The 21,764-nt window shown below is 33.0% G+C and overlaps 2 protein-coding genes and 1 pseudogene across 3 annotated transcripts; all 3 read left to right on the top strand.

Annotated features, from left to right (window-relative positions):
- The first annotated feature begins 1,526 nt into the window (after positions 1–1,526).
- On the top strand, positions 1,527–2,656 carry LOC131176302 (uncharacterized). Its single transcript, XM_058141305.1, has 3 exons — positions 1,527–2,185; positions 2,296–2,351; positions 2,444–2,656. Exons 1-3 carry the CDS (start codon positions 1,678–1,680, stop codon positions 2,654–2,656), a joined length of 777 nt encoding a protein of 258 aa, XP_057997288.1. The 5' UTR covers positions 1,527–1,677.
- A 1,924-nt stretch (positions 2,657–4,580) lies between these two features.
- LOC131176309 (uncharacterized protein At2g33490-like) lies at positions 4,581–16,362 on the top strand (annotated as a pseudogene).
- A 1,506-nt stretch (positions 16,363–17,868) lies between these two features.
- On the top strand, positions 17,869–20,171 carry LOC131176331 (probable inactive shikimate kinase like 1, chloroplastic). Of its 2 annotated transcripts, none has more exons than XM_058141395.1 (10): positions 17,869–18,140; positions 18,246–18,286; positions 18,390–18,444; positions 18,569–18,641; positions 18,728–18,815; positions 19,076–19,158; positions 19,286–19,409; positions 19,558–19,636; positions 19,717–19,781; positions 19,841–20,171. In XM_058141395.1, the coding sequence occupies exons 1-10, from the start codon at positions 17,912–17,914 to the stop codon at positions 19,871–19,873; spliced, it is 870 nt and encodes a 289-aa protein (XP_057997378.1). In that variant the 5' UTR covers positions 17,869–17,911; the 3' UTR covers positions 19,874–20,171. The 2 variants fall into 2 exon arrangements, with proteins under 2 accessions (XP_057997378.1, XP_057997377.1); XM_058141394.1 differs by having other exon boundaries at positions 17,870–18,140; positions 19,866–20,171.
- The last annotated feature ends 1,593 nt before the right edge of the window (positions 20,172–21,764 follow it).

The raw sequence follows: 21,764 nt of genomic DNA on the forward strand, positions 1-21,764 counted from the left end.
TGTGAGGTTTCCACTTCCATTCAAATCAAGCGACGTCGTTCCATTGTTTCATCTGCATTTTCAATTTATTTTTCTATTGGTTCATCAACTACGATTACTTGACATAAATGACGTAGGGAATCTATCCTCTTTGAAGGAAAAATTTTCCATTGGTTTATGAATGAGATGAAAAGTTAGAAAAAAATTTCCCAATATCTAATAATTAAAATAATTTAATAATTAATATGTATATATATATATACACTAAAATTTACAATTAAAAGTACAAAAAAATTAAAGGTACGGATAACTTAAATTCATTTGAAAATGATTATTATTTTATTTTAATAATATAATTTAATATTTTTTATTTAATATTTTTATATTGTACAATTTTATTAATGATAAAACTTTTAATTAATTATAATTTTATTTTAAGTGTTAATAAATGAATAAGTGAATTAATAAATTATTTTTAAAATTATTTAATAGATACCAATAAAAAAATAATTTTTAGAAAAATAAAATATGAATGTAGTTTTATAATGCTTGAAAGAATTTTAAAATTTAAAAGTTGTAGTAAACTATTTCTTTTATATATAAAATAAGATTTTAATAATTAAAATTTAAAAAAGTTTAGATAAAAGTTAATATTAAATATAACAAGTTTTATATATATATATATATATATATATATATATATATATATATATATATATCGTTTTTATCCTCATGTTATGTAAATTATTTATTATTTTAATTTAATAATATAATTTAATATGTATTTTTCATTTTATATTTTCATAATCATGTTATAATATGTTGTTAGTGATAAATTTTTTAATTAACTACAATTTTATTTTAAGTGTTAATAAAAGAATTATTAGTTGATTAATAAATTGTCTTTTATTATTGTTTTTTTAATTTATTTGACATATACGTAAAAGCATAAAAAAAAATGCTATGTAATGATTTTTAAGTATCATTGTTAAAATTATTAGATTTCAAATATAAAATATTTTTAAATAAATGTTTAAACTTTATAAATAATTCTTTATTGAATAGTTATTTATATCTATTAATATAATTTTTTTAAAAATAATTAATGCCTTTTCTAATTTAACTGAAGATTTAATTAAAAAATCGATTTTTGAAGTTATATAATATAAATAGAATTTTAAAATTCTTAATAGATGTAGTAAAAATAATTTTAAATAATTTTTTATATGAAATTAGATTTTATAATTAAAATTTAAAAAAATTTAAATAAAATTTAATATTTATATAAAAATATAAAAATAAATAAAAAAAAAGGTATGCTACATGACGATTTTTTAAGTAAGACCATATGGCATACTGGTGTGTGTGTATATAATGGAGGAAATTAGACATGCGTAAAAAGTAATTTTATAACGGCTTTAACTGTAATACCAAGTCATGCATCCCATGAATGAAATTGAAGCCTATCCAAACCCCGTAACCCTCGTTCAATCTCTCATTCTCTTCTCTTTACAACACCTATTCTTATCACCATTTTCAACAAGGAAGGGACCTTTGCTAGCGTTAATTATCTCTCTCAATCCCTTCCCTTTCCTTTCCTTTGCTTTCTTCTCCCCCAAGTGTGTTCTTCTTCTTCTTCTTCTTCTTCACCTCTGATTCTTCTCATTTGATTCCCCCTTTTCATGCCATCCCTCCTTCATGGGCTGCGGCATTTCTAAGTTAAACCTGGAAGAGACACGGCCAGGCTATCAGATTAGAACCCTTCGTCGAAGAAGTGATGTCAAAGATAGAGAGGATGAAACCGATTCTTTAACCAGCAAGCAACGAAAGAGTACTTCTTCTATGACCAGTGAAGATGGCAGTAGGGATGGTGGTTTTTTAAAAAGGGTCATCGGTTCAAATGAGAAAGAGAAAGATGTGGAGAGGGAATTACAGCCTGGCCATCATGGCAGGAAAAGCAGTGTTTCTTCTTCCCCAAGAAAGGACCTTATTAGTGTCTCCCGTTTCAAGCAATCTCATGTTGAGACAATGGATAAAGACGCTCCAAAGGAGAAGAAGTCTTTAAATAAGGATCGGGAGGCTAGCAATAATAATGAGGATGAATATATCAGGCCAAGCAATGCAGAGGAATGTGCAGCAAGCATATTATTTTCTCCAGGATCCCCTAGTTTTAGGGTATATTGTGTTAATGACTTTCCCTATGAAGGTGACTTCATTTTCCTATTGATTAATTACTTAATTAGCAGGATTAAATAAAATTTAATTAATAATTACCATTGGATGATGAATGCATTATTACTTGGCTGTGTTTTGCAGATAATGGTGAAGAAGAAGGAGAAGAGAACAAATCAAAAAATACGGGGACTGACAAGGTACATATACATATGATATTAATGTACAATGTCTGTAAATCAGATTAGTAATATGTATACATTAGAATTAATTTGCTCTTCATTTGATGAAGGGATCGGAGACTCTGCCGGCGAAAAGAGGGAGGAAGGGAAGAGGGTTTAGGACTGCCATGCACATGGGAGGATCTACTCGTGGACTTAGGAGTGTATTGCAAAGAGGTGGATCAGCAGGAATGAAAAATATACTCAATGGAACCTCTTGCAGAAGTCAGACTTCTTCACCTCCTCATGACAGCACCACTAAATTGATTGCAAAAGCTGTTTGATAGGATGATGATGATGATTATTATTATTATTATCTAGGCATAAGATCTTAATGTATTACGAGGCAGCAATCTTTCATTCACTTACTTTGTCCCCTTTTTTTTTATTTATTTTTTGTAAATAGAAAAAAGAAAACAATTCCTTGAGTTGTTCCCTTTTTTTGTCGGATAACTGAACATTAATATTATCCTTTTATGCAGATAGGGATTTGTTTATTAATGTCAATTTATACCATCAATTTATCTTATGTGCGTGTGGTGTTCTTTTTTTAACATGCAATTCATTGCATTAAATAAGTGCCATTAGCAAGGATATTAAGATCTCATAATGCTCAAAACTAACCCATACAGTAACCCAAATTCATATTTATAGAGGAAAATTCTTATTTAGATTAGGTTCATTATTGACACGAGATATAAAATCCAACTATAGAATTCAAACCGAATAGCACAACTAACAAACCACCAAAACCATGCTGCCTATAAAACAAAAAAACCACCATAACCATGAAGTAACATCGTGGGACGCCCTGTGGTCAGAGTTGGTGCAACCACAAAACCAGAAAGATCAGAAAGGCATCACAGGCAAACTGCAAAGTTTTCTCCTAATATATGACTCTGTACTGCAAGTGACAAGAGCTGTAAGTTACAAATTTTCATATTACTAAAGAAATCAATCATAAAGACGAAGAAACAAGACTAGTAATTAATTAATAGAAGAGAATCCAGGCTCAAACACTTGAAAAGGGGAGGCTTAATGTTTGAAAATGGGATGGATATCATAGCTATACCTTTATTTTTAGTATCTCCCTTGGGCTTCAAGAAATGCTCTTGTTTTGTAAATTTTTTTAGTGCAATAAATTTTTTAATTTTGATATAATTAATTTATATTTAACTGTCTTAATTACGATCTGTGGGCCCGCAATATAAAATAAAAAGTTGAAAAAAAAAAATCCAAATTGGCCAATGTAATGTAGACTTAGAATAATAAAAAATTGTCTAAACTATAGATTGGTAGATCAAATCACAATTATACCCAATTCTATCCCAACATTATAACAATATATATCATTAAAATAATTTTCCCAATTGGAGTATTCTGGTCAAATTTGTCATTTGAAAGAAAATTAAGCATCTTCTTCCCTTTTGGCAATTGCATCACCCACAGCCTACAATATGAGTAATAATATTATTATTAAAAACAATTTTTAAATATATTAACTAAAAATTAATTTAAAATGAAAATAATTATAGAAATAATAAAATAATAAAATTTTTTATTTAATTATATTTAAAATAATATTATTTTAATGGGAAACGGGCTTAAGAATTCTTTTAGCTTAGTAAAGGCTGGCCTGACCCAACTTGTCATGCTCTCTATTCTCGTGGGGCTTTGACGGAATCGACTCGTTTCCTTAGTCACCGGAGAATATTAAATTTACGATTTTTCTAATGAGTTACGTGTATTTATTATTAATTTTTATTTAAAATTATTGATGTTATATTATTTTTAATTAAATTAAATAAAATTTTAATTAAATGTAGGGGTAGAATTGGGAATAAATGGAAGTTCTGAAAAAAAAAAAAAAAAAGAGAAGTTCTGAACCTGAAGTTCATTATCGGTCAAAGTAAAAGATAGTTTTGAATACCACTTCATCCCATCTTTTCCTTGTCATCAATATCTGACTTTGACTGCACATCCTTCCCCTCCCAACTCCACTGTCACAGTACTCCATCTTTTGCCCACGTGTCACAATACCTTATCCCAGTACCGCTTGCCACGTCACACTGCCCTAACACTTTATTACCAAATTGCCCTCTATGAACACGTGTCATCTTATAAGAGACAGATCTCTCGCTTTTAGCATAAGATTTTAACAAGTTTATCCCCGCCCTCACTTCCCTCTTTGATTTTCTTCTCCCTGTTTTTTTTTTTTTTAATTTTTTTAATTTACTCATTTCTTGTTTTGTTGTCATTATTTTCTCGGATCTGTTACGAGTCGTTTTTGACCCGAACGAAAGCTTTCTTCTTTCTTTCTTTATTTCTTCAATATCGTTGAAACTATCGAATCGAATTCCGCTCCCTGTTTTCCCAATTTCACACTTGAAATTCCTCTCCAAATTAACGGAGAATTTGGATTCCACGCTAAACGAGGAAAACGAAGAGCTTCGATTATCTCTCTTCCTCTCTCCCCCTGTGCCTCTCTTGGTCTGCTTTGTTTCCGCCTCATTGCGTTAGGGTTTTCGAGAAATGAAATCTCCGTTAGGTAAGTTTGGATTTAAGCTTCACAAGACCGATGCTAAGGACAAAAGAGACCTTTTACCTTCAGCTCAGTTGGATGAGCTCGCTCAAGCTGCCCAGGTACCTTTTTTTTTTGTCTTGATCTTAATCTGCAAGTTTAATACTCTCTCTTTCTCTCTGAACTCAGTGTTCCCTTTAATCTCAATTACAAATTCAATTCACAATTCTTCTTCTTCTTTTTTATTCTTTGTTGTCCTTTTGGAACGAATAACTGTAAAGTGAATTTGTGTAGTAATTTAACTGTGTTTCCGAATCGAAATCTGGCAATAATTTTATGGGTAACAAACCAAAAATTATAAAGGTGGTTTGGGAAGGGGGGTTGGGGATTAATGGAGATTTAATTAATTTCTGTGAAGAATTGTATATTTGGATCGATGTTATTAAATGTTAAGTTGATTAAGTAGTGGATTACAATTTCGAGCTGAATGCTCTATTATTATGTGTAAAAAATTGCTGAATCGTGAAAGAGGATATATATAGCATACTCCAACTAGTTTGGAATCAAGGCTTAGTTGTTTTTGTTGCCTATGGTCTCGTGAGAGTGTTCGCTCTTGTTTTTCCTTACAATTCCGGGGACATTTAAATGCCAATAAGGAGAGTGAATTAACTCAAGGATTTTATGCAAAAAAAAAAAAAAAACTCAAGGATTTAGTTATCAAGCAAATTCAAGCATTTATGTGGACTCTGTGGATGTTAGAAGCTTTGGGTTGCGATTGATCTAGCATTACACTCTTCTACAATCTGGAAAACTATAACATAAAAAGGTTTTGCAACTTTATATAATTTTGGTTTTGTATTCTCCTACTCAATTAATGAAATTTGAGAACTTTGTGCTAAAAAAATTTGTTTATTTGGCCCGCAATTTGGGCCATTTGGTGAGAATCATTATTTAATACTTTCTTTGATCCTTTCCTTATCACAGGACATGCAAGACATGAGAAATTGCTATGATAGCCTACTTTCTGCAGCTGCGGCAACGGCAAACAGTGCATACGGTAAATGAACTGTCCCCTTCTCTTTCTTTTATTTTTTATTTTTTATTTTTTTAAATGTTGTATATTAGATATTAGGCTTTGTTGTTCTCATGTTCAGCTTTTCCTAGTAAGAATTTGGCATGTTCTGGTTTTCAGTTGTTGTTGTTGTTGTTTTTTTTTTTTTAAGTTTGGTCCGCTTTTTATATTCCTCTTTAGCACCAAAAAGTTGATGGTGGGTTTTCAATCTATACACAATATTACAATTTACAGTTTGTAAAATATTTTAATTAAATATATTGTGACCTTTGCTGCTGCTTCTAACCTTCTGCTTGGGTGGAGGTTTTACAGGTAATGGGAGTTTTTTTTTTTTTTTTTTAAAGGTTTAAAAACATTGAATTTGTGTTTGGGAGAACATGTGGTTTTTTAAAAAGTAAGATTTTTGAAGGTTTTTGAAAACCTCCAAAACCTTCCATTTTCTAACTCAACATATCAGTGGGTTGAGAAGATTTTCTCTTCAAAACCTTCAAATAACTTCAAAAATCTTCCCTTCCTCTTAAAAAACAAAAAAATTATAAAGGTTCAAAAATCATAAAAAAATATACTTTAAAAAACTTTACTCTAATTCCTTCTAAACAGAGTGTAATTCTTCATTTTATAATAATATGATACTTAGCCGACCCCAAATTTTTGGGATAAAGGCTTAGTTGAGTTGAGTATAATAACATGATACTATTAATTAGGTTCTTGAATTGAATTTATGCTCATACTCATACATGGCCAAAGTGCTCATTATTGATGCATAGTGAAAATATCAAAAAGCATTGATCAGACCGAGGAAACATCCTCCTAGCAAATGCAAGAGGAGAGGTTTGTATCTCTGATTGCCCCCAAAGCCTGCAGTGTGGGAAGCCTCATGCGCTGGGAAGTTAGGAGCACTCTTTGTAGTAATTTTACAGCTTGTGCACCTTGAAAAACTACAAATGTAACAGAGAGAACTTTGTGGGATTATTATGTTCATGTATGTTGCCAACTGCAGGTTCTTATATGTTTCAGAGCTTGTAAATGTTCCAGTTGGTTAATTGTTATCCCTGATATGTGCATTGGTAACTTTAATTTATAACTTTTGCCATTCCACATAATACTTGTCAAACTTCATCTAATATTTTGATATAAGATTCTCTCATCTTAATAAATCTAAAATTTCAGAATTCTCGGAGTCATTGCGGGAAATGGGTTCTTGTCTACTGGAGAAAACTGCGTTACATGATGATGAAGAAAGTGGTAAGTGAAAGTGTGAAAAAGGATTATCAAATTGCTTTTTGTTCTAGCAATTGTTTAAGATAGATATTGGCATTGTAGCATGTTCTATCAAATTTAGCCTGGAAGTTTATAATGTTCACAGTTCACCTCATCATTAAAATGCCACACCTCTCAGGTATCAGGGAACTAGGCTTTATAATATACTCATATGTACATATTTGTATTATATGCATGGTTCTACTAAATCACATAGTGTTTTCTTTGGGGGAAGGAAAAAGAGAGTTGTTTATTGCTATATGGATCAGAAGGCCCTTTAAACCTTTCTTATGTTATATACAGATGACTTTGATTTTGAATGAAAAATTTTTTGTGCCTTTCTAGTTTGTTCATGATCAAATTTGGGAGCTTAGGTCTGTAAATCTCTGATTCTTTTAGCTTGAGAAGGTTACATCTGATTGCTTTAGGCAGGAGTAGGTTTGGTGTTTAGCTCATAAAAATATGTTCTATAATGAATATTTTATGTTTTTGTCTTTCCTTCTCTCCTCCTCCTTCATATGTCAAGACATCTTACCTTTATTTGAACTTTGTATATTTTGGTTTGAAATTAAGGCTTATTTTAGTTGAATATCATCTTTATATTTTTCTTTCAGTGCTCAAAGAGTTTGCTTGATTTTATTGTTGTAATAGGGGCTGTTGAAATTAATATATACTGTTAACTGTTGACCCATTAAGTACATAGAGATGCACCCTTTGTTTTATTAGTTATTTCCCTTCTATATGAGAACATGTGTTTTGAGAATTAATGAACATGCTATTCAAACTTCATAATTTTTAAAGGCACAAGGTGCAAAGGTGTCCTGTACCCTAGGCTGCAAAGTGAGAGAGGTGAAGTGCAAAAGAAATAAAATAAATAAGACAACTAATCCTGTATAAGACAACTACTTATATTAATAACATAAAAAAATTTAGAATTCTAGCACTAACTTTTTTGAATCCCAAATGGAAATAAAACTAATAATGTTAAAAAGTTTTGAACCATATTCCTACATTCCTACTAGATAGCAATAATCCCATGAAACAACTTTATGTAGAACCAGGAAGAACAAATATCAAGAGAAACAAATTCTCAAAGATCAAGAGTAACAAATTCTCAAGTATAAAAAGAAACAAATTCTCAAAATTTCTTGAATGAAAATGAAAGCAAAAAGAAACAAGAGCATTAAAGGAATTCTTGAATGAAAATGAAAGGAAAAAGAAACAAGAGCATTAAAGGAAAAAAGAAACAAGAAAAACATCCAGAAAATGGATAGTATTTTAGAGTCATCTGGAAAAGGAAAAAAAAATGAGAAAAGAAAGGAAAAAAAGGTGTGAGGAGTGATAGAATTGAATAAAATATAAAGAGGGAAAAGTCATCTCATGGCAACTAGATCTCGAGATTTAGTCAATCTCATTCCAAAATCTGAGCAGTTTCAGTCTCATGTTAACAAACATAATCTTAGCCTATTTCTTTGTATTGAGCTATATTCTTGTGTACATTCCTTACATATGTATAACTTTGTGTGTTTGTATAGAAATCATTCTTTAATAAAATAACAGAGATAGAAAACAAATATTTCTCTTAAAAAATTCTTAGAGGCAATAGAGATAGAATGAAGGAAAGGGATCTTAGACAGTCGTATTTTGTATTGAGTTAGTGGAGTAGAATAGATTCAGAAAAATAGAAAATAAAGGACCATGAGAGCTGGAAAAAAGAAGAAGAAAATTGGAGTAAAAAACAATAGCAAAGAATGATGATGGGGAGAGGGAGAAACCTGATTGCGAGCTATAGAAAAACCCAAGCAGTAGTATTTTCTTCCCCTTTGTGTAGGAAGGTTGTTTATTCCAAACCAATGTTGGTTTCTTTCTTTTTGTTGTTTTGGTTTGACTTGGTCAGTTGATCTACATGACAATGGTAAGGCCACTTGCATAGTTGAATTAAAAGTGGAGTCTTCTTCTTCTTTTTTTTTTTTTTTTTTTTTTTTTTTTAAGCTGCAGAAAAATATATAGCAAAGGTGTGTGCCTCACTAAGGTCACCTGCCTCTCAGTGATTGAGGTACCAGGGGCTTTAACAACTGTATTAAACTTCAAAATATATTTTGGACCTAGAATTCAATTTAGCCTAGTAAAGAAAGGTAGGCACCCACTTTGAGAATTCGAATTAAATTATATGCTTATGGCATACCCCTAAAAAAATGAGATATGTCAATGAGGAGTTGACATATTCACAGATTGGTTTTTCCCCTTTACTTAATTTCTATATGGGCAAATATTCATTCCAATTTCTTGAATATAATAATCAGTTTTATTTTGAGAAGTTCTGTTAAAAGTGAGGAACAAATTTCACAAGATTGCGGGAAATGGAGAATTTGAACAAGGAGAATTCACTTGAATTGATATTGCAAATTCAGTTACAACCCTTCTTCTGCAATTACGTTAATTCTTCTTACTGCCAAACCAAAATACAACTCACAAACATAAAAGAAAAGAAAAGAAATAACCCAGAAGATAAGTTCTCCCAAGCAAGAAACACAGAGCTTGCCCCAGCAGTACTGCCAAAATAATTCTTTAGTAAATTCTTCACTGTCACCCTTCTCAGATTCTTCCTATTTCAATCTTTCCAACCTCAGCTCCCATTCTGTTAGTTTCTCCACTCCAGGTGTACTCTGTGAGATTCACTCCAACAGAATTTGGCATCTATTTCCACCAAGTATGACAGCAGATGAATTGGCTACAGAATCTTCTGATCTCTCTTTTTGTTCCTTCTGTAGTATACCTGAGGCTGACCTTCTCCTTCACCAACATTTTTTGGGCTTTTAGCTGAATTCATAACAATGTGTGGAAAATTGTACTGAAGTAGCCCTAACATTATGCAGAATAACGTGTGTGTTTGTGTTGTTTTGGGTAGAGGGTTCAGCGATTGGATTTTTCTTTTCTTTAGGGCGTGGTGGGGAGGTGGGTTGCACCCGTCTTCTTGTTTCGTTTGAGAACAAGCATATTATCACTAGTATATTATTAATATGATTTATGGACTATGTATGAATTGCCACGATTGTCCATGATTATCTGCAGGCAGAGTTTTGTTGATGTTGGGAAAAGTGCAGTTTGAACTTCAAAAACTTGTTGATAGCTATGTGAGTGCTAGCTGTTTCATTGTAATTGTACGATGCTTTTGAGATAATTATGGACTAATACCTTCAATTGATCCTGGTTCTAACTTAGTGTTGTTGGTAATTCAGAGGTCTCATATATTTTTGACAATTACAAATCCATCAGAGTCTCTTCTCAATGAACTTCGGACAGTTGAGGTTTGTTACTCTGATTCTCCCATTGTTTATTATCTTAAAGAAGTTTCTTTTACATATTTCCTTTACTTGACTGTTGGTTAAGTGTTTTTTGTTTCTATGTTTTTCATTCTGTAGTTGTTGCAATTTGCCATAACCCTCTAAAATGGTTATAAGTGGACATTGATTTAGTCAAGGAAGACTAGGTTTAGGAATTATTTTGATTGAATTTTTCATTATAAAATGATGAAGTCTAGGTTTCTATTATTTAGGAAACTTAATTATTTTGGAATATTTAAAGAGTTCTATTAGGTTTAGTATTTTCCTAGTTAGAGTTGGTTTTATATTCGTAGTTAGGTTGATTTAGTATTTTCTTTTTGGGGATTTCTAATCCTAACAGCAGTAGGATTAATATTATACTATCAATACATATGTGATCTAGGTATTTTATGAGAGAGCTTATTATTACTGACATTGATTTTGAGAATTAATAGAAATTTTAAGTTGTTTCTCACCCCCTTTTAGTGTTCTTCGTGGTTCTAAATCAAATATGTTCCTAACTTCTTGTGCCAATTGCCATTGTTTATGCCTTAAGAGAATATTAGAAATGTCCTGCCGTTGATTGGAATCAAGGAAATCACTTTGAAATTCAATCATGAGCAGTAGTTGCCACATGAGAAACACTAGGGTATTCCTACTTTTTCCCCTGATCTGTAAGAGGGAAAAAAATGTGCAAAAGTTATCTTTTTATTGTGTTCTCTCCTCCTTGCAAAAGTTCTGTTTACAATTGATCGAGTTCTCTTGTTCTTGGTTGGCCTTTTCAATTTTACATTAATCAGAACATATGGCAAGTCTCTGTGTGTAGTGCCCAAAATGACGTTTTGAAGGGTGAGCCACGGTATGCTGGCAAAGTTTCTCCATGAGTCAAATTCAAGAGTTTAAACTATGGTAACAACCTCTCTGCAATGCAAAGAGGAGAAGGCTATGTGTACTGTAACATCCTTTTGCTATGGTGCTTCTGCATCCTTGCAATAATCTTGATAGTAGGTGATGTTAATAACTCATTTTTGTAATAAGCTTGAAAATCTAGGTTTCCGGAAACCATTTTTCATCAAGTCCTTGATGTGCATTTATTGTACCTGAAAAACCCGGTTTGCAAAAAGTGTAAATTGCAAGCACTTGAAAGATTGTTCTGAATCTTTTATTTTCAACTTTTATTTATATCATATTTCATCTTATACTAATAGTTTACATTAGGTTCTGTTTGGCACCGTTGCTGCAGCTACTATGGAAAAAAAACACACTAAAAGATTTTGGTTGAAGAAATTAAAAGTTAATCTCAAGGTGTTTTTGGCATGTTTTGGCCTTATTCTAAAACAGCCCAAAAGTAAATTTAAACTGCTTTCTGGAAAAGAACATCTAAGTGCTTTTCTAAAAACCAGTTTCAAAAGCTATCGCTGAAGGCCCTTGTTAGCCTGGCAACAGTCAATATTGAGGTGTGGTACATGTCGATATGTTAAGACATTGAATTTTGAGTAAAATCCCTACTGAGTATGATATCAGTTTTAAAGGTTTGATTATGAAAGACTTCCCCTTCTCTCTTCATGCAGAGGTAGCAATTGCTTCCTTGCCCGAGGAGGTTTTATATAACCTTTGTATCATCTAGATTGATAGATAGAATATTTTGGTATCAAATCATTTTGCTATGGATTTTACTCAATACGCTCCTCTTGCTCCCTGGTGCAGGATATGAAGCGACAATGCGACGAAAAAAGGTTTGTCCTTTTCTATTGAATTCTGATTTTATTTGATGAAAGTAACTTTCTTCTGAATCTTGTATGTGATGTTCAGAAATGTCTATGAATATATGGCGGCACAACAGAAAGAAAAAGGAAAGTCAAAGAGTGGGAAAGGTGAAAGCTTTACTTTGCAGCAATTGCAAACAGCTCATGATGAATATAATGAAGATGCAACTCTGTGTGTTTTCCGGTTGAAATCTCTGAAACAAGGACAGTCCCGAAGTCTTCTAACACAGGCAGCTCGTCACCATGCAGCTCAGGTTTTCTTTATATTCATTGAGGGTATTTAAAAGTCAAGTTCTTTTATTCTTCTCATAACATGGATGATGATATACTCTTATTTCTGCTTTAAATGCAGTTGAATTTCTTTCGGAAGGGACTTAAATCACTAGAGGCCGTTGACCAGCTCGTAAAAATTGTTACAGACCAACAACATATTGATTATCAATTCTGTGGACCTGAAGATGATGGTAGGGAAGATGATGAGAATGGAGATGATACAAATGACGGGAGGGAACTGAGTTTTGACTACAGAACAAATAAGCAAGGGCTTGATGTTTTTTCTGCATCAAGGAATTCAATGGAGGTAAGGATGTAATATTAATCGGAAACATTTTAGGTTTTGAGATGATTTGTATGCCTAGTTTATCGTCTTTTACTGTGTTTAATTTCCTGATTTATTGCTTTGTGATTGACACATTGATCCTGTTTTGTCTTGAAAAGTTGTGAATGCCTTATCAGTAGGTTTCTGTCATCCATTTCTTCTTCTTATTATTTTTTTTTGTGACTTTCTTCTTTATGTAATAACTTTCTTCTTTGCGTAATAAATGATTTACTCTCTCTCTCTCTCTCTCTCTCTTTATTAAGTAATAAATGATTTACATTATTACTATTGGAAATTAGGAAGAGTATTATGGTAAGAGTTTATCAAAGTATCATTATTATTGTTGTTGTACTATTATTCTTATAAATGAATTTTCTTATATAAAATTATAATATTTTGAGATTGAGTAGTTGTGTGGAGTATACATTACTATCTTGTAAAATTCCTGTTGGATAGCTTATAGTTTAGGCAGTTTGGTGGTTCACTTGAAGCAAAATGGGGATTACAATTACCCTGGTCTTAAAGATGTGAATGGTTATGGAGCTCATCCATTTGGATAATGAAAGTATTGACTTATTTTATAGAAGGGTACACACTTGTCATAACGTTAATGAACTTCCTTTCTAGAAAAGTATGAAGCGTGGATTTTATTGACTTATTTTATGGAAGGGTACATGCTTATCATAATGTTAATGAACTTCCTTTCTAGAAAAGTATGAAGCGTGGATTTCTTGTTTAAAGGAGGGACTGTTCTTATAATGGGAATGGAAGCACATTGTACAAAAGAATTGAAATCTTTCTTAAAGAGTATGCCTGTCAATAATGGATGAATTAAACTTGAAGACCCAAATCTTCCTATTTAAAGGAGTCATAATTAGTAATGAGGCATTGTTGGATATTTTGCTTTGTTTCTTACTTTTTATTAACTTATTTTTGTGCTGAAATGCTTGCCTATTAACCAGGTGGAATATGTTGACATGCCATTTCCTCAAGCTTCAGTGACAGAAAGTACAGAGGTACAATTTTGCTTTCCTTTTGGTTAATATTTTTTTGTACCTAGTGACTTTACCTGGATCAATTATCCTTCTAAATCAATGGGCAATGCATATCATTAACTTCACTGATAATTCCCAACTCTTGTGGAAGAAAACCTTTAGATTGTTTGGCCCACTTTTCAAACTGCTTGGGGTAGAATTTCACTAATGATCATTGTAAATATGTTAATGATCATTTTGCTTTTAATTTGTTGGGTTTGACTATTCCATGCTATGAGGTCAGAGGTGTAAGCTATTAAGCAACTAAAATTGTGCATCTCCATGCAGTTAAACCCAGACAAAAACCAAGGGGGTTTCAATATCTCAGTTAGAGAACCTCGACCAGGAAGCCATTCTGCACCGATATTTCCTGAAAGAAAACCTGATCCAGTTGAAAGAATAAAACAAATTCAATCATCTGTGGGAAAGTCTAACACGTATGTGCTGCCTACACCTATTGATGCTAAGGGTGTAGTCTCTTCAAGAACAAGTGGTTCAGTTGCCCACACAAGGCCAACTGACCTCAGTGGACGCACCCATAATTTGTGGCATTCATCCCCACTGGAACAGAAGAAGCATGAAAAAGATCCTGGTGACAGTCATCTGTCAGAGTTCACCGTCTTTAAAGCACGATCGGCACACAAAGAGAGCAACAGTAACAATGCCTCCAACCAGTTACCCCCTCCTTTAGTGGAAGGAACTTCACTTCCACAGCTTGATACATATAATGCATCCGATAACAAAAAAATTAAATGGCAATCTTTCTCTGGTCCAATAACTAGTAAGCCATGGTCTACAAAGCCTGCTTTATCTGCCAGTGGCCCCATCTCCTCTAACGAACTTCCCAAACAAGTTTCTGGAGTGCTTCCACGTGTAATAATTCCTCAGACTACATCTCCAAAGGTGTCCCCAACTGCTTCACCTCCCCTTGCATCTTCACCCAGAATAAGTGAGCTTCATGAGCTTCCTAGACCACCAGGGAATTTAGCCTCAAAACCAGCAAAATCATCCATAATAGTTGGTCACTCTGCTCCATTGGTCAGAAATCTGGAGCATTCTGGAGCAAGCAAGATTCCTTCTACAATGACAAATTATGCGTCACCTTTGCCAATTCCACCTTTTGTTGTTCCTCAAGTTTCTCAATTCCTTCCAGCAGCCAGAGAGCAATGACAATACATGTTTCTAAATCTGTGGAGTCTCTGCATGTCCCAGAAAAGGCTGAAGAAGTTGATGATTATCCACCATTGACACAATCCATAGCAAACATCAAACAAGCATCTGCCACGCCTGAATTGGTACCTCATTCTGGTCAAATTAGAGGTAACTGGATATCATATTATTGGCTTTTTCTAAAATCAAAACTCTCTCTTTGGACAACTAAAATTTAAGCTGGCCTCTTTATTGATGTCTTGACTTTACATTTCTGTTGAGAATTGCATATGCATCACTTAATTTAAAATATTAATATGTTGAGAGAAAATAAAGAAATGAAAAGATTATTCAGAAAAGATTGATTTCCATCTTGAATTATATATATATTCTACATGTTCAACTGCCCTAATCTAAAAGCTTTGTTACATAACTGATGCTTGAAAAGGTCCATTTATGTTAACATGCTCAAGGTCCTCTTGGACCACCACTTGCAAATAGCATTGACTTAGTTGGGGCTGCCCTCAAATGGCTTGTTAGTTCCAGGGCACTCTGTTTGAACCATGGAGCTCTGATCTGTGATGCCTATTTCGTCTTCTGTTGTCTATTATAGATAGCACCCACTTGGCCATTAATGTTGTACTAGCGATAGCATGCATATTTAGGCTGTTCCCATGTGATGATAATGGAAATTGTTTCCAGAATTAGCCCTTTTATAGGGATGGAGGGGTGGATTTTGTGTCTGAAAATTTTCTGAATTAGTTTGTAACTCATTTTTCTCAACGAAGGAACTGTATGTGAGATTGACTTGGAGCCTGTATGATACGTTAGACAAACAAGGCAAAGCATTGTTTATAGCTGTGCATTTAATGTGCTTATCCTGCTTGATTATTAATCTGTGATAATGATCAAATTTTGGTTCTGATTGCGAACATTTTCATTGAATGCAGGTGGGAGCTGAGATAATGAACGTTACATGAATCTCTGATTTTTTTTTTTCCAAGATTGCCTGATGCAATTTTTTTTTTTTTTCCTTTTGGGTCTCGTCATGTTCAAGCTAGGTACTGTAAATAATATGTTAAATGCATTGCTTTGTTTCTCATCCCAAATTTTGTTCATTGTGTGATTGAATATGATGAGAACTAAGCTCACATAATTGTGCATTATTACACATCATGTATATCATCGATTAAGAAATTTTGTTCTTAGTACTACTTAATTAAAATTTCCCACTAGAAATGATTAATCTAGTGAGGATTTTTTGTTACTTGCACTGCTATAATCACCAGAAATAAAATGTCTTTCACATCTCTATGAAACAGTATGTTTGACCGGTGTAAAGATTTTGCCAGCAATGGCTGGGATAGCCTAATTCGCCCCGTCAGTCAGAGCTCCAAATCTTAATGCAAATTATGGGATTATAAAAAATTCATTTGAAATGATAATGAATTACACATGCAGACAGCATCTGAAAAAATACTTGTTAATAGGGGTGTGTAATTTTGGTTCTAGTTTGGGGTTTACTTAGGATATGAAAATGAACTGTACTTTAGGTATTGTTTTGATTCTTAGATATTTCGATCTACTTAGAGGATCTGAAAACGAATTGAACTTACGGTATTGTTTTGATTCTTAGAATTTTCAATTCTGGTTTGATTTTATTAGATTCTTATACTTAATTTTGCTTCAGTTTGATTTGATTATCTAGAAAAACACTTGTATAAATTCAATTTTTCAGTTACAGTTTCAATTTAATTTTTAGTAGAGTTGGATTTGATACTTATCTGATTGACTCGGTTTGGAGCTGCGCATGCTCCTGTAAGTTTTGGGAATGTGAAGTTTACTCCAATACTTCTACCATGTTTGGTAGCTGAGAAATTGATGGAATTTTCCTTTTACAAAAGCAACTAAACCAACGACATGTTGCTTATTAAATGCCATCGGTTCTTATTTGGTATCTTCATTCAATTTCAGATGCTATGAACTCTGAATTTGCAACAGGATTTCAACAGAATTATATGTGAAGTGAAATTTGGTCTTTTAAATTGGTCATAGGTGGAGGTTGAGCTTCAGAAAAATCCCCAAGGTTTAATATTGCTAAAACCCTAATGAATGTTTCTGAGGACATGCAAAAAATTTAACAATTGGGGTCTGTTTGGAATGAAAATATTAATTAATATAGTTATAATAATTTAATATTATGATAATAAAGGATTAAATTTAATTATTATTAACAATGAACAAGTTATAATAATAATATATCATATATAAAAAAATTATGTAAAAAATTAAATTACAAATATATATATATATATAAGTAAAGTGCACAAGCATGTTTAATATATATGTTGGAATTCTATATATTAGAGTCTAAAAAAGATTAAATAAGTCACTCTACTTTCAGTCAAAAATTAAATTAAGTTTAAAATTAAGTTTTGGGCTGAATAAGTATAATTTTTTTTTTAGTTTAAATAGATTATTTTAAAAAAAAATATTATTTTTTTATTTTAATAATAAAATATTAAAATTAATAATTTTAATATTAAATATTTTTCATTTATCAAATTTTTTCTAATTTTTTTAATTTTTTTTAAATAATAAAGTAAAAATTTTCACATAAAATTTAACTTTGAACTTATATGATTACCAATTAAAAATATATTTATTTATTTATTTTAATGAGAGTCAGACATCTAAAAGTCATATGGAAGGGCTAAGCCCATTTTCGAAAAAAGCCCAAATTCTATCTAAATGGGCTACAGAGTATGAAAATATCATTCCTTACAGAAGTCAGGAACTGGGCAACTAACCCGTCGATGGAGATAACGGCACCACTAATACCGACGATTTACTCATCCGTCTTTCCAAACCCCCAATTTTCCAGTCGTTTGCTTCACATTCATGCCCGGTCCTCTCGCTCACTGAGTACTATTGTCAAACACAAGCTTCGGTTTCAGAGACCTTCAGTTTTCACTGCCTCCCGCACTTCATTCCCCAAATCTCTCGCCACTACTTGCTCGCTTCCTAATGAAGCTACTACTTCCGGTGAGTTCTTTACACCCACTTGAAACACTTTGAACTTCCTTCCGTTTCATGCTCTGTTTTCTCTGAATTGGATTTTATACTTGTAATTGTGCCTTTTGTGTTCAGTTTCGAAGGTTGCTGTGGATGAACCTTCTCTAACTGTGAAGGTGAGATAAAGAAGAATAGAAGATGTAATGTTCGAGTTTAGTGTTTTATCTATTTGGATAGAATTGAAAGGGTTTGTGTTTAACTGTTTCAATTTTAATTCAGAAAAAAGCAGCAGATATCTCATCAGACCTTAAAGGCACTTCAATTTTTCTTGTCGGTAAGCACTAGATTGTAGTTTCCTGACACGCACTGATCAATGCTTTTGGAGACTGCAGTTACGAGTTGCGATATTTGTTTATGTATTAATTGTGGGTTCCCTACATTTTTTTTTCGTGTGAAAGGAATGAAAAGTTCTATGAAAACCAGTTTGGGCAAACTTCTAGCGGATGCATTACGATATTATTATTTTGACAGGTATAGATGTGTGTTGTGAAATATAGCTTGGAAAGGTTGCAAAGCTATGGATAGTGCAATTTTACTCATTAAGTCATTTGCTTCAGTGATAGTTTGGTAGAGGAAGCCGCTGGTGGTGCATCCGCTGCCAAATCTTTTAGGGAGACTGATGAGAAGGGATTTCGTGAATCTGAGGTGAAATTTTTTCAGAACCATTTGGGTTTCCTTTTGTTTGGTTTTTGGATTCCAGTTTGGTTTTTAATTATTGAAAATGAGAACAGAAGTTCTGTTTTGAGAGGCATTACTTAGAAATGAGTGGATTGAAGCCTACCTGAGGTCAACAGAGGCCTCAGTCCTCAGGGGTAGAATTTTTCGGCACATATGTTATGCGAACTGTGTTACTTAAGGATTTAGATAATCAGTTACCTTATTTTGAAGTTGCATTTTTGTTACAGACAGAAGTATTGAAGCAGTTATCGTCTATGGGTCGTCTGGTGGTATGTGCTGGAGATGGTGCGGTCCAGAGTTCCACTAACCTGTATGAACTTGAGCATAGATTGCACTAGCGAGAAAATTCACTGCCTCTATTCCACATGAATAGTATTTGTAGCTATTATGTTTTTTTCCCATTTGTTTTAGTCCTGGCTTCCTTCTAATCATTATAGGGCACTTCTGAGACATGGAATTTCGCTATGGGTTGATGTACCTTTGGAGATGGTAGCTAGGGAGATGAGTGAAGACAATAGTCAACTTCCTGCATCAGAAATGGTTTCTGGAGATCATTTAGAGGTTTTCCTTTTCACTCTCAAATTGTTAATTTACCTGCCTGATCGGAAAATGTGCTTAGGGAACTGTTCATTATTGCTAATTAACTTGTTTTGCAATCCTCAGCCTTTCTGATTGATAACTGATTACTAATGTGATGGATGATAACCAGGTACTAACTCAGTTAGTGGCTACATATGAAGAAATGAGAGGAGGATATGCTACAGCTGATGCTACAATTTCCCTGCAAAGTATGTCCCCATGATTTATCAAGCTTGTTGCAGTTTTCTTATGTTTTATATTAATTTGTAATCATTTCTTGTTTAAGCAGAAGTAGCTTCTATGTTGGGCTATGATGAGTTGGATTCAGTAACCACAGAGGATATGACATTGGAGGTAAAGAAATCTCGCTGTTCCTAGTTAAACTAGTCTGGTAGACTAACAATAATTGGCAGTCTCTTCTCTATTTTACATTTTCAGGTTCTTAAGGAAATAGAGAAACTGACAAGAGTAAAGAAGATGATGGAAGAAGCAGCCAGACCCTTTTAGTAAACCACAGCCATACCCTTTTAGTAAACCACAGCCATGCTCTTATGCTTGCATCAAATTTTCTGATGTTACCTCACCGAACTTTTCTGAAACTGTTGCTCATGTCATGAGCTGAGCTTGTTTCTATCTTGGGTATGCTTCTATTTTTCTATAGCCATGTATCGTGGTAGTTGTTTCTACTGAAAGGATGAAATATGATCTTAGATGATCTGAATAGAAAACTAGCCCCCTTGATCATCTCCTTTCGTTGGAAATGCCATTCACTTGTTATGGCACATGATAATCTGCGAGTCATAGCATCGGCAGCTATAAGTGTTCATTTCATTGGCTACTGTACACTGAATTGAACCTAACCTGGACCTTTTCCTAATTACACGCAGATTTTTCATTGGAAAAGAGATTGTTGGGTTCCTGTCAAGGGCTCACCCTTGTTTCCTCTTTGAACCTTCAAGGTGTAAGAACATTGAATTAATATCATATTGGTCTCTGCTGAGGATAACTTATTTAAATGAAACATTGCCATGGAGATAAGAGTTAGATTCATCATGTGATATTTTTATATTAGCCCAACTCAAAATCATATTCAGAGGTTGATACTGTCTTATCCATTAGCATTAGCAGCCTTATCTCCTCTTTCACACGTGGCGTATCTGTTTATAATTTTATATGTGTATGGGAAGGGAGAGGAGGTTTGTTTGGCCTGGGATTTTGTCTGCCTGGTTAGCTCACTGCTTGCTGCCATTTGATCCCCTCATAGGCCTTGTCATGTGACTCCACGAGACATCATGTGCCTAACCTTTCTACCCAATCCGTAGCCTGTAGCCATCCAAGTTTTACCAAAAATCTTAAATTAGAAATGCCAGTGCATTGGGAGCTTGGAAAGAAGCAAAACCATGTGGATAGGCAAAGGGGTTGTGATAAGAGTTGGGAATTTCAAGATGCGAAAAGGAAAGGAAGAGCTGCTGATTTCTTTTATTGATAACCAAAAGATAATTTCCAAACACTCAAACACAATAATTCACTGGGTAAGAGCAGAACAACTCAAAGACAAAAAGAACAGGAAAACAAATAACGCCACCGTGCAATATGCCTGATAATACTTATTAATTCCCAAAGATATCCCCTCAATTCCCTTTCTACTCTATTTATAAGCTATCTTGGCTGTCCGTATCTCCAGAAGACATCTCATCCTTATCTTCCTCTTAACAGACTGGAGCTGATCTTTGTTAACAAACTGACTTGTATGCAATAAGTTATCCTCAATTACATTTTGTATTGTAATTTGGGGCTTGTCGATGTGAGCATTCTTGGTTTCCTCGTAACAGTGCAAAGCAGCCTGGTAGCTTCTGAGTTTGATCATGATTAATGCTCTGTTATTGTTTAAACACCATCATTTCTTTATTTCTCTGTACATATAACAAAATAAAATAAACCCTTCACGGCACTGTAAAATACCCAGAATTTAATCTTACTTTTCCCCACCCAAATAATGGTAGAATAATAAAATTCAATTTTGACAAATAAATAAAAAATCTAATTATGGTGGGTGTGATTGTACATTTGGAGGGGCTCAAAAGCCATTTAATCCAATTGTTGACTAAGGGAAGATATGACTTACAGCTACTTTTGTTTGTTGTCTGAATGGGTCTCCCTTTCACCTTTTATTTATATATAAAAAAAATAATAATGAAAATGGTAATAAATGTAAAATATGATCAGCAGTAGATTAGATTTGGACCACTTAAAAATTCAACTAGAATAATATACTTTTTTTTAAAAAAAATAAAATTTTATTAAAAGTAAAACAAAAAAAAAAAGACTTAACATATT

This window comes from Hevea brasiliensis, unplaced genomic scaffold (assembly GCF_030052815.1).
Source record: "Hevea brasiliensis isolate MT/VB/25A 57/8 unplaced genomic scaffold, ASM3005281v1 Scaf1, whole genome shotgun sequence".
Lineage (NCBI taxonomy): Eukaryota > Viridiplantae > Streptophyta > Magnoliopsida > Malpighiales > Euphorbiaceae > Hevea > Hevea brasiliensis.

Bases quoted from the DNA above. Each gene is read 5' to 3' on its own strand.
- LOC131176331 (XM_058141394.1), top strand. From the start codon at position 17,912: ATGGAGATAACGGCACCACTAATACCGACGATTTACTCATCCGTCTTT. The intron at 18,141-18,245 runs GTGAGTTCTTTA...TTTTGTGTTCAG, and splicing joins TAATGAAGCTACTACTTCCG to TTTCGAAGGTTGCTGTGGAT. The intron at 19,782-19,865 runs GTAAAGAAATCT...TTACATTTTCAG, and splicing joins CAGAGGATATGACATTGGAG to GTTCTTAAGGAAATAGAGAA.
- LOC131176302 (XM_058141305.1), top strand. From the start codon at position 1,678: ATGGGCTGCGGCATTTCTAAGTTAAACCTGGAAGAGACACGGCCAGGC. The intron at 2,186-2,295 runs GTGACTTCATTT...TGTGTTTTGCAG, and splicing joins TAATGACTTTCCCTATGAAG to ATAATGGTGAAGAAGAAGGA. The intron at 2,352-2,443 runs GTACATATACAT...CATTTGATGAAG, and splicing joins AAAATACGGGGACTGACAAG to GGATCGGAGACTCTGCCGGC.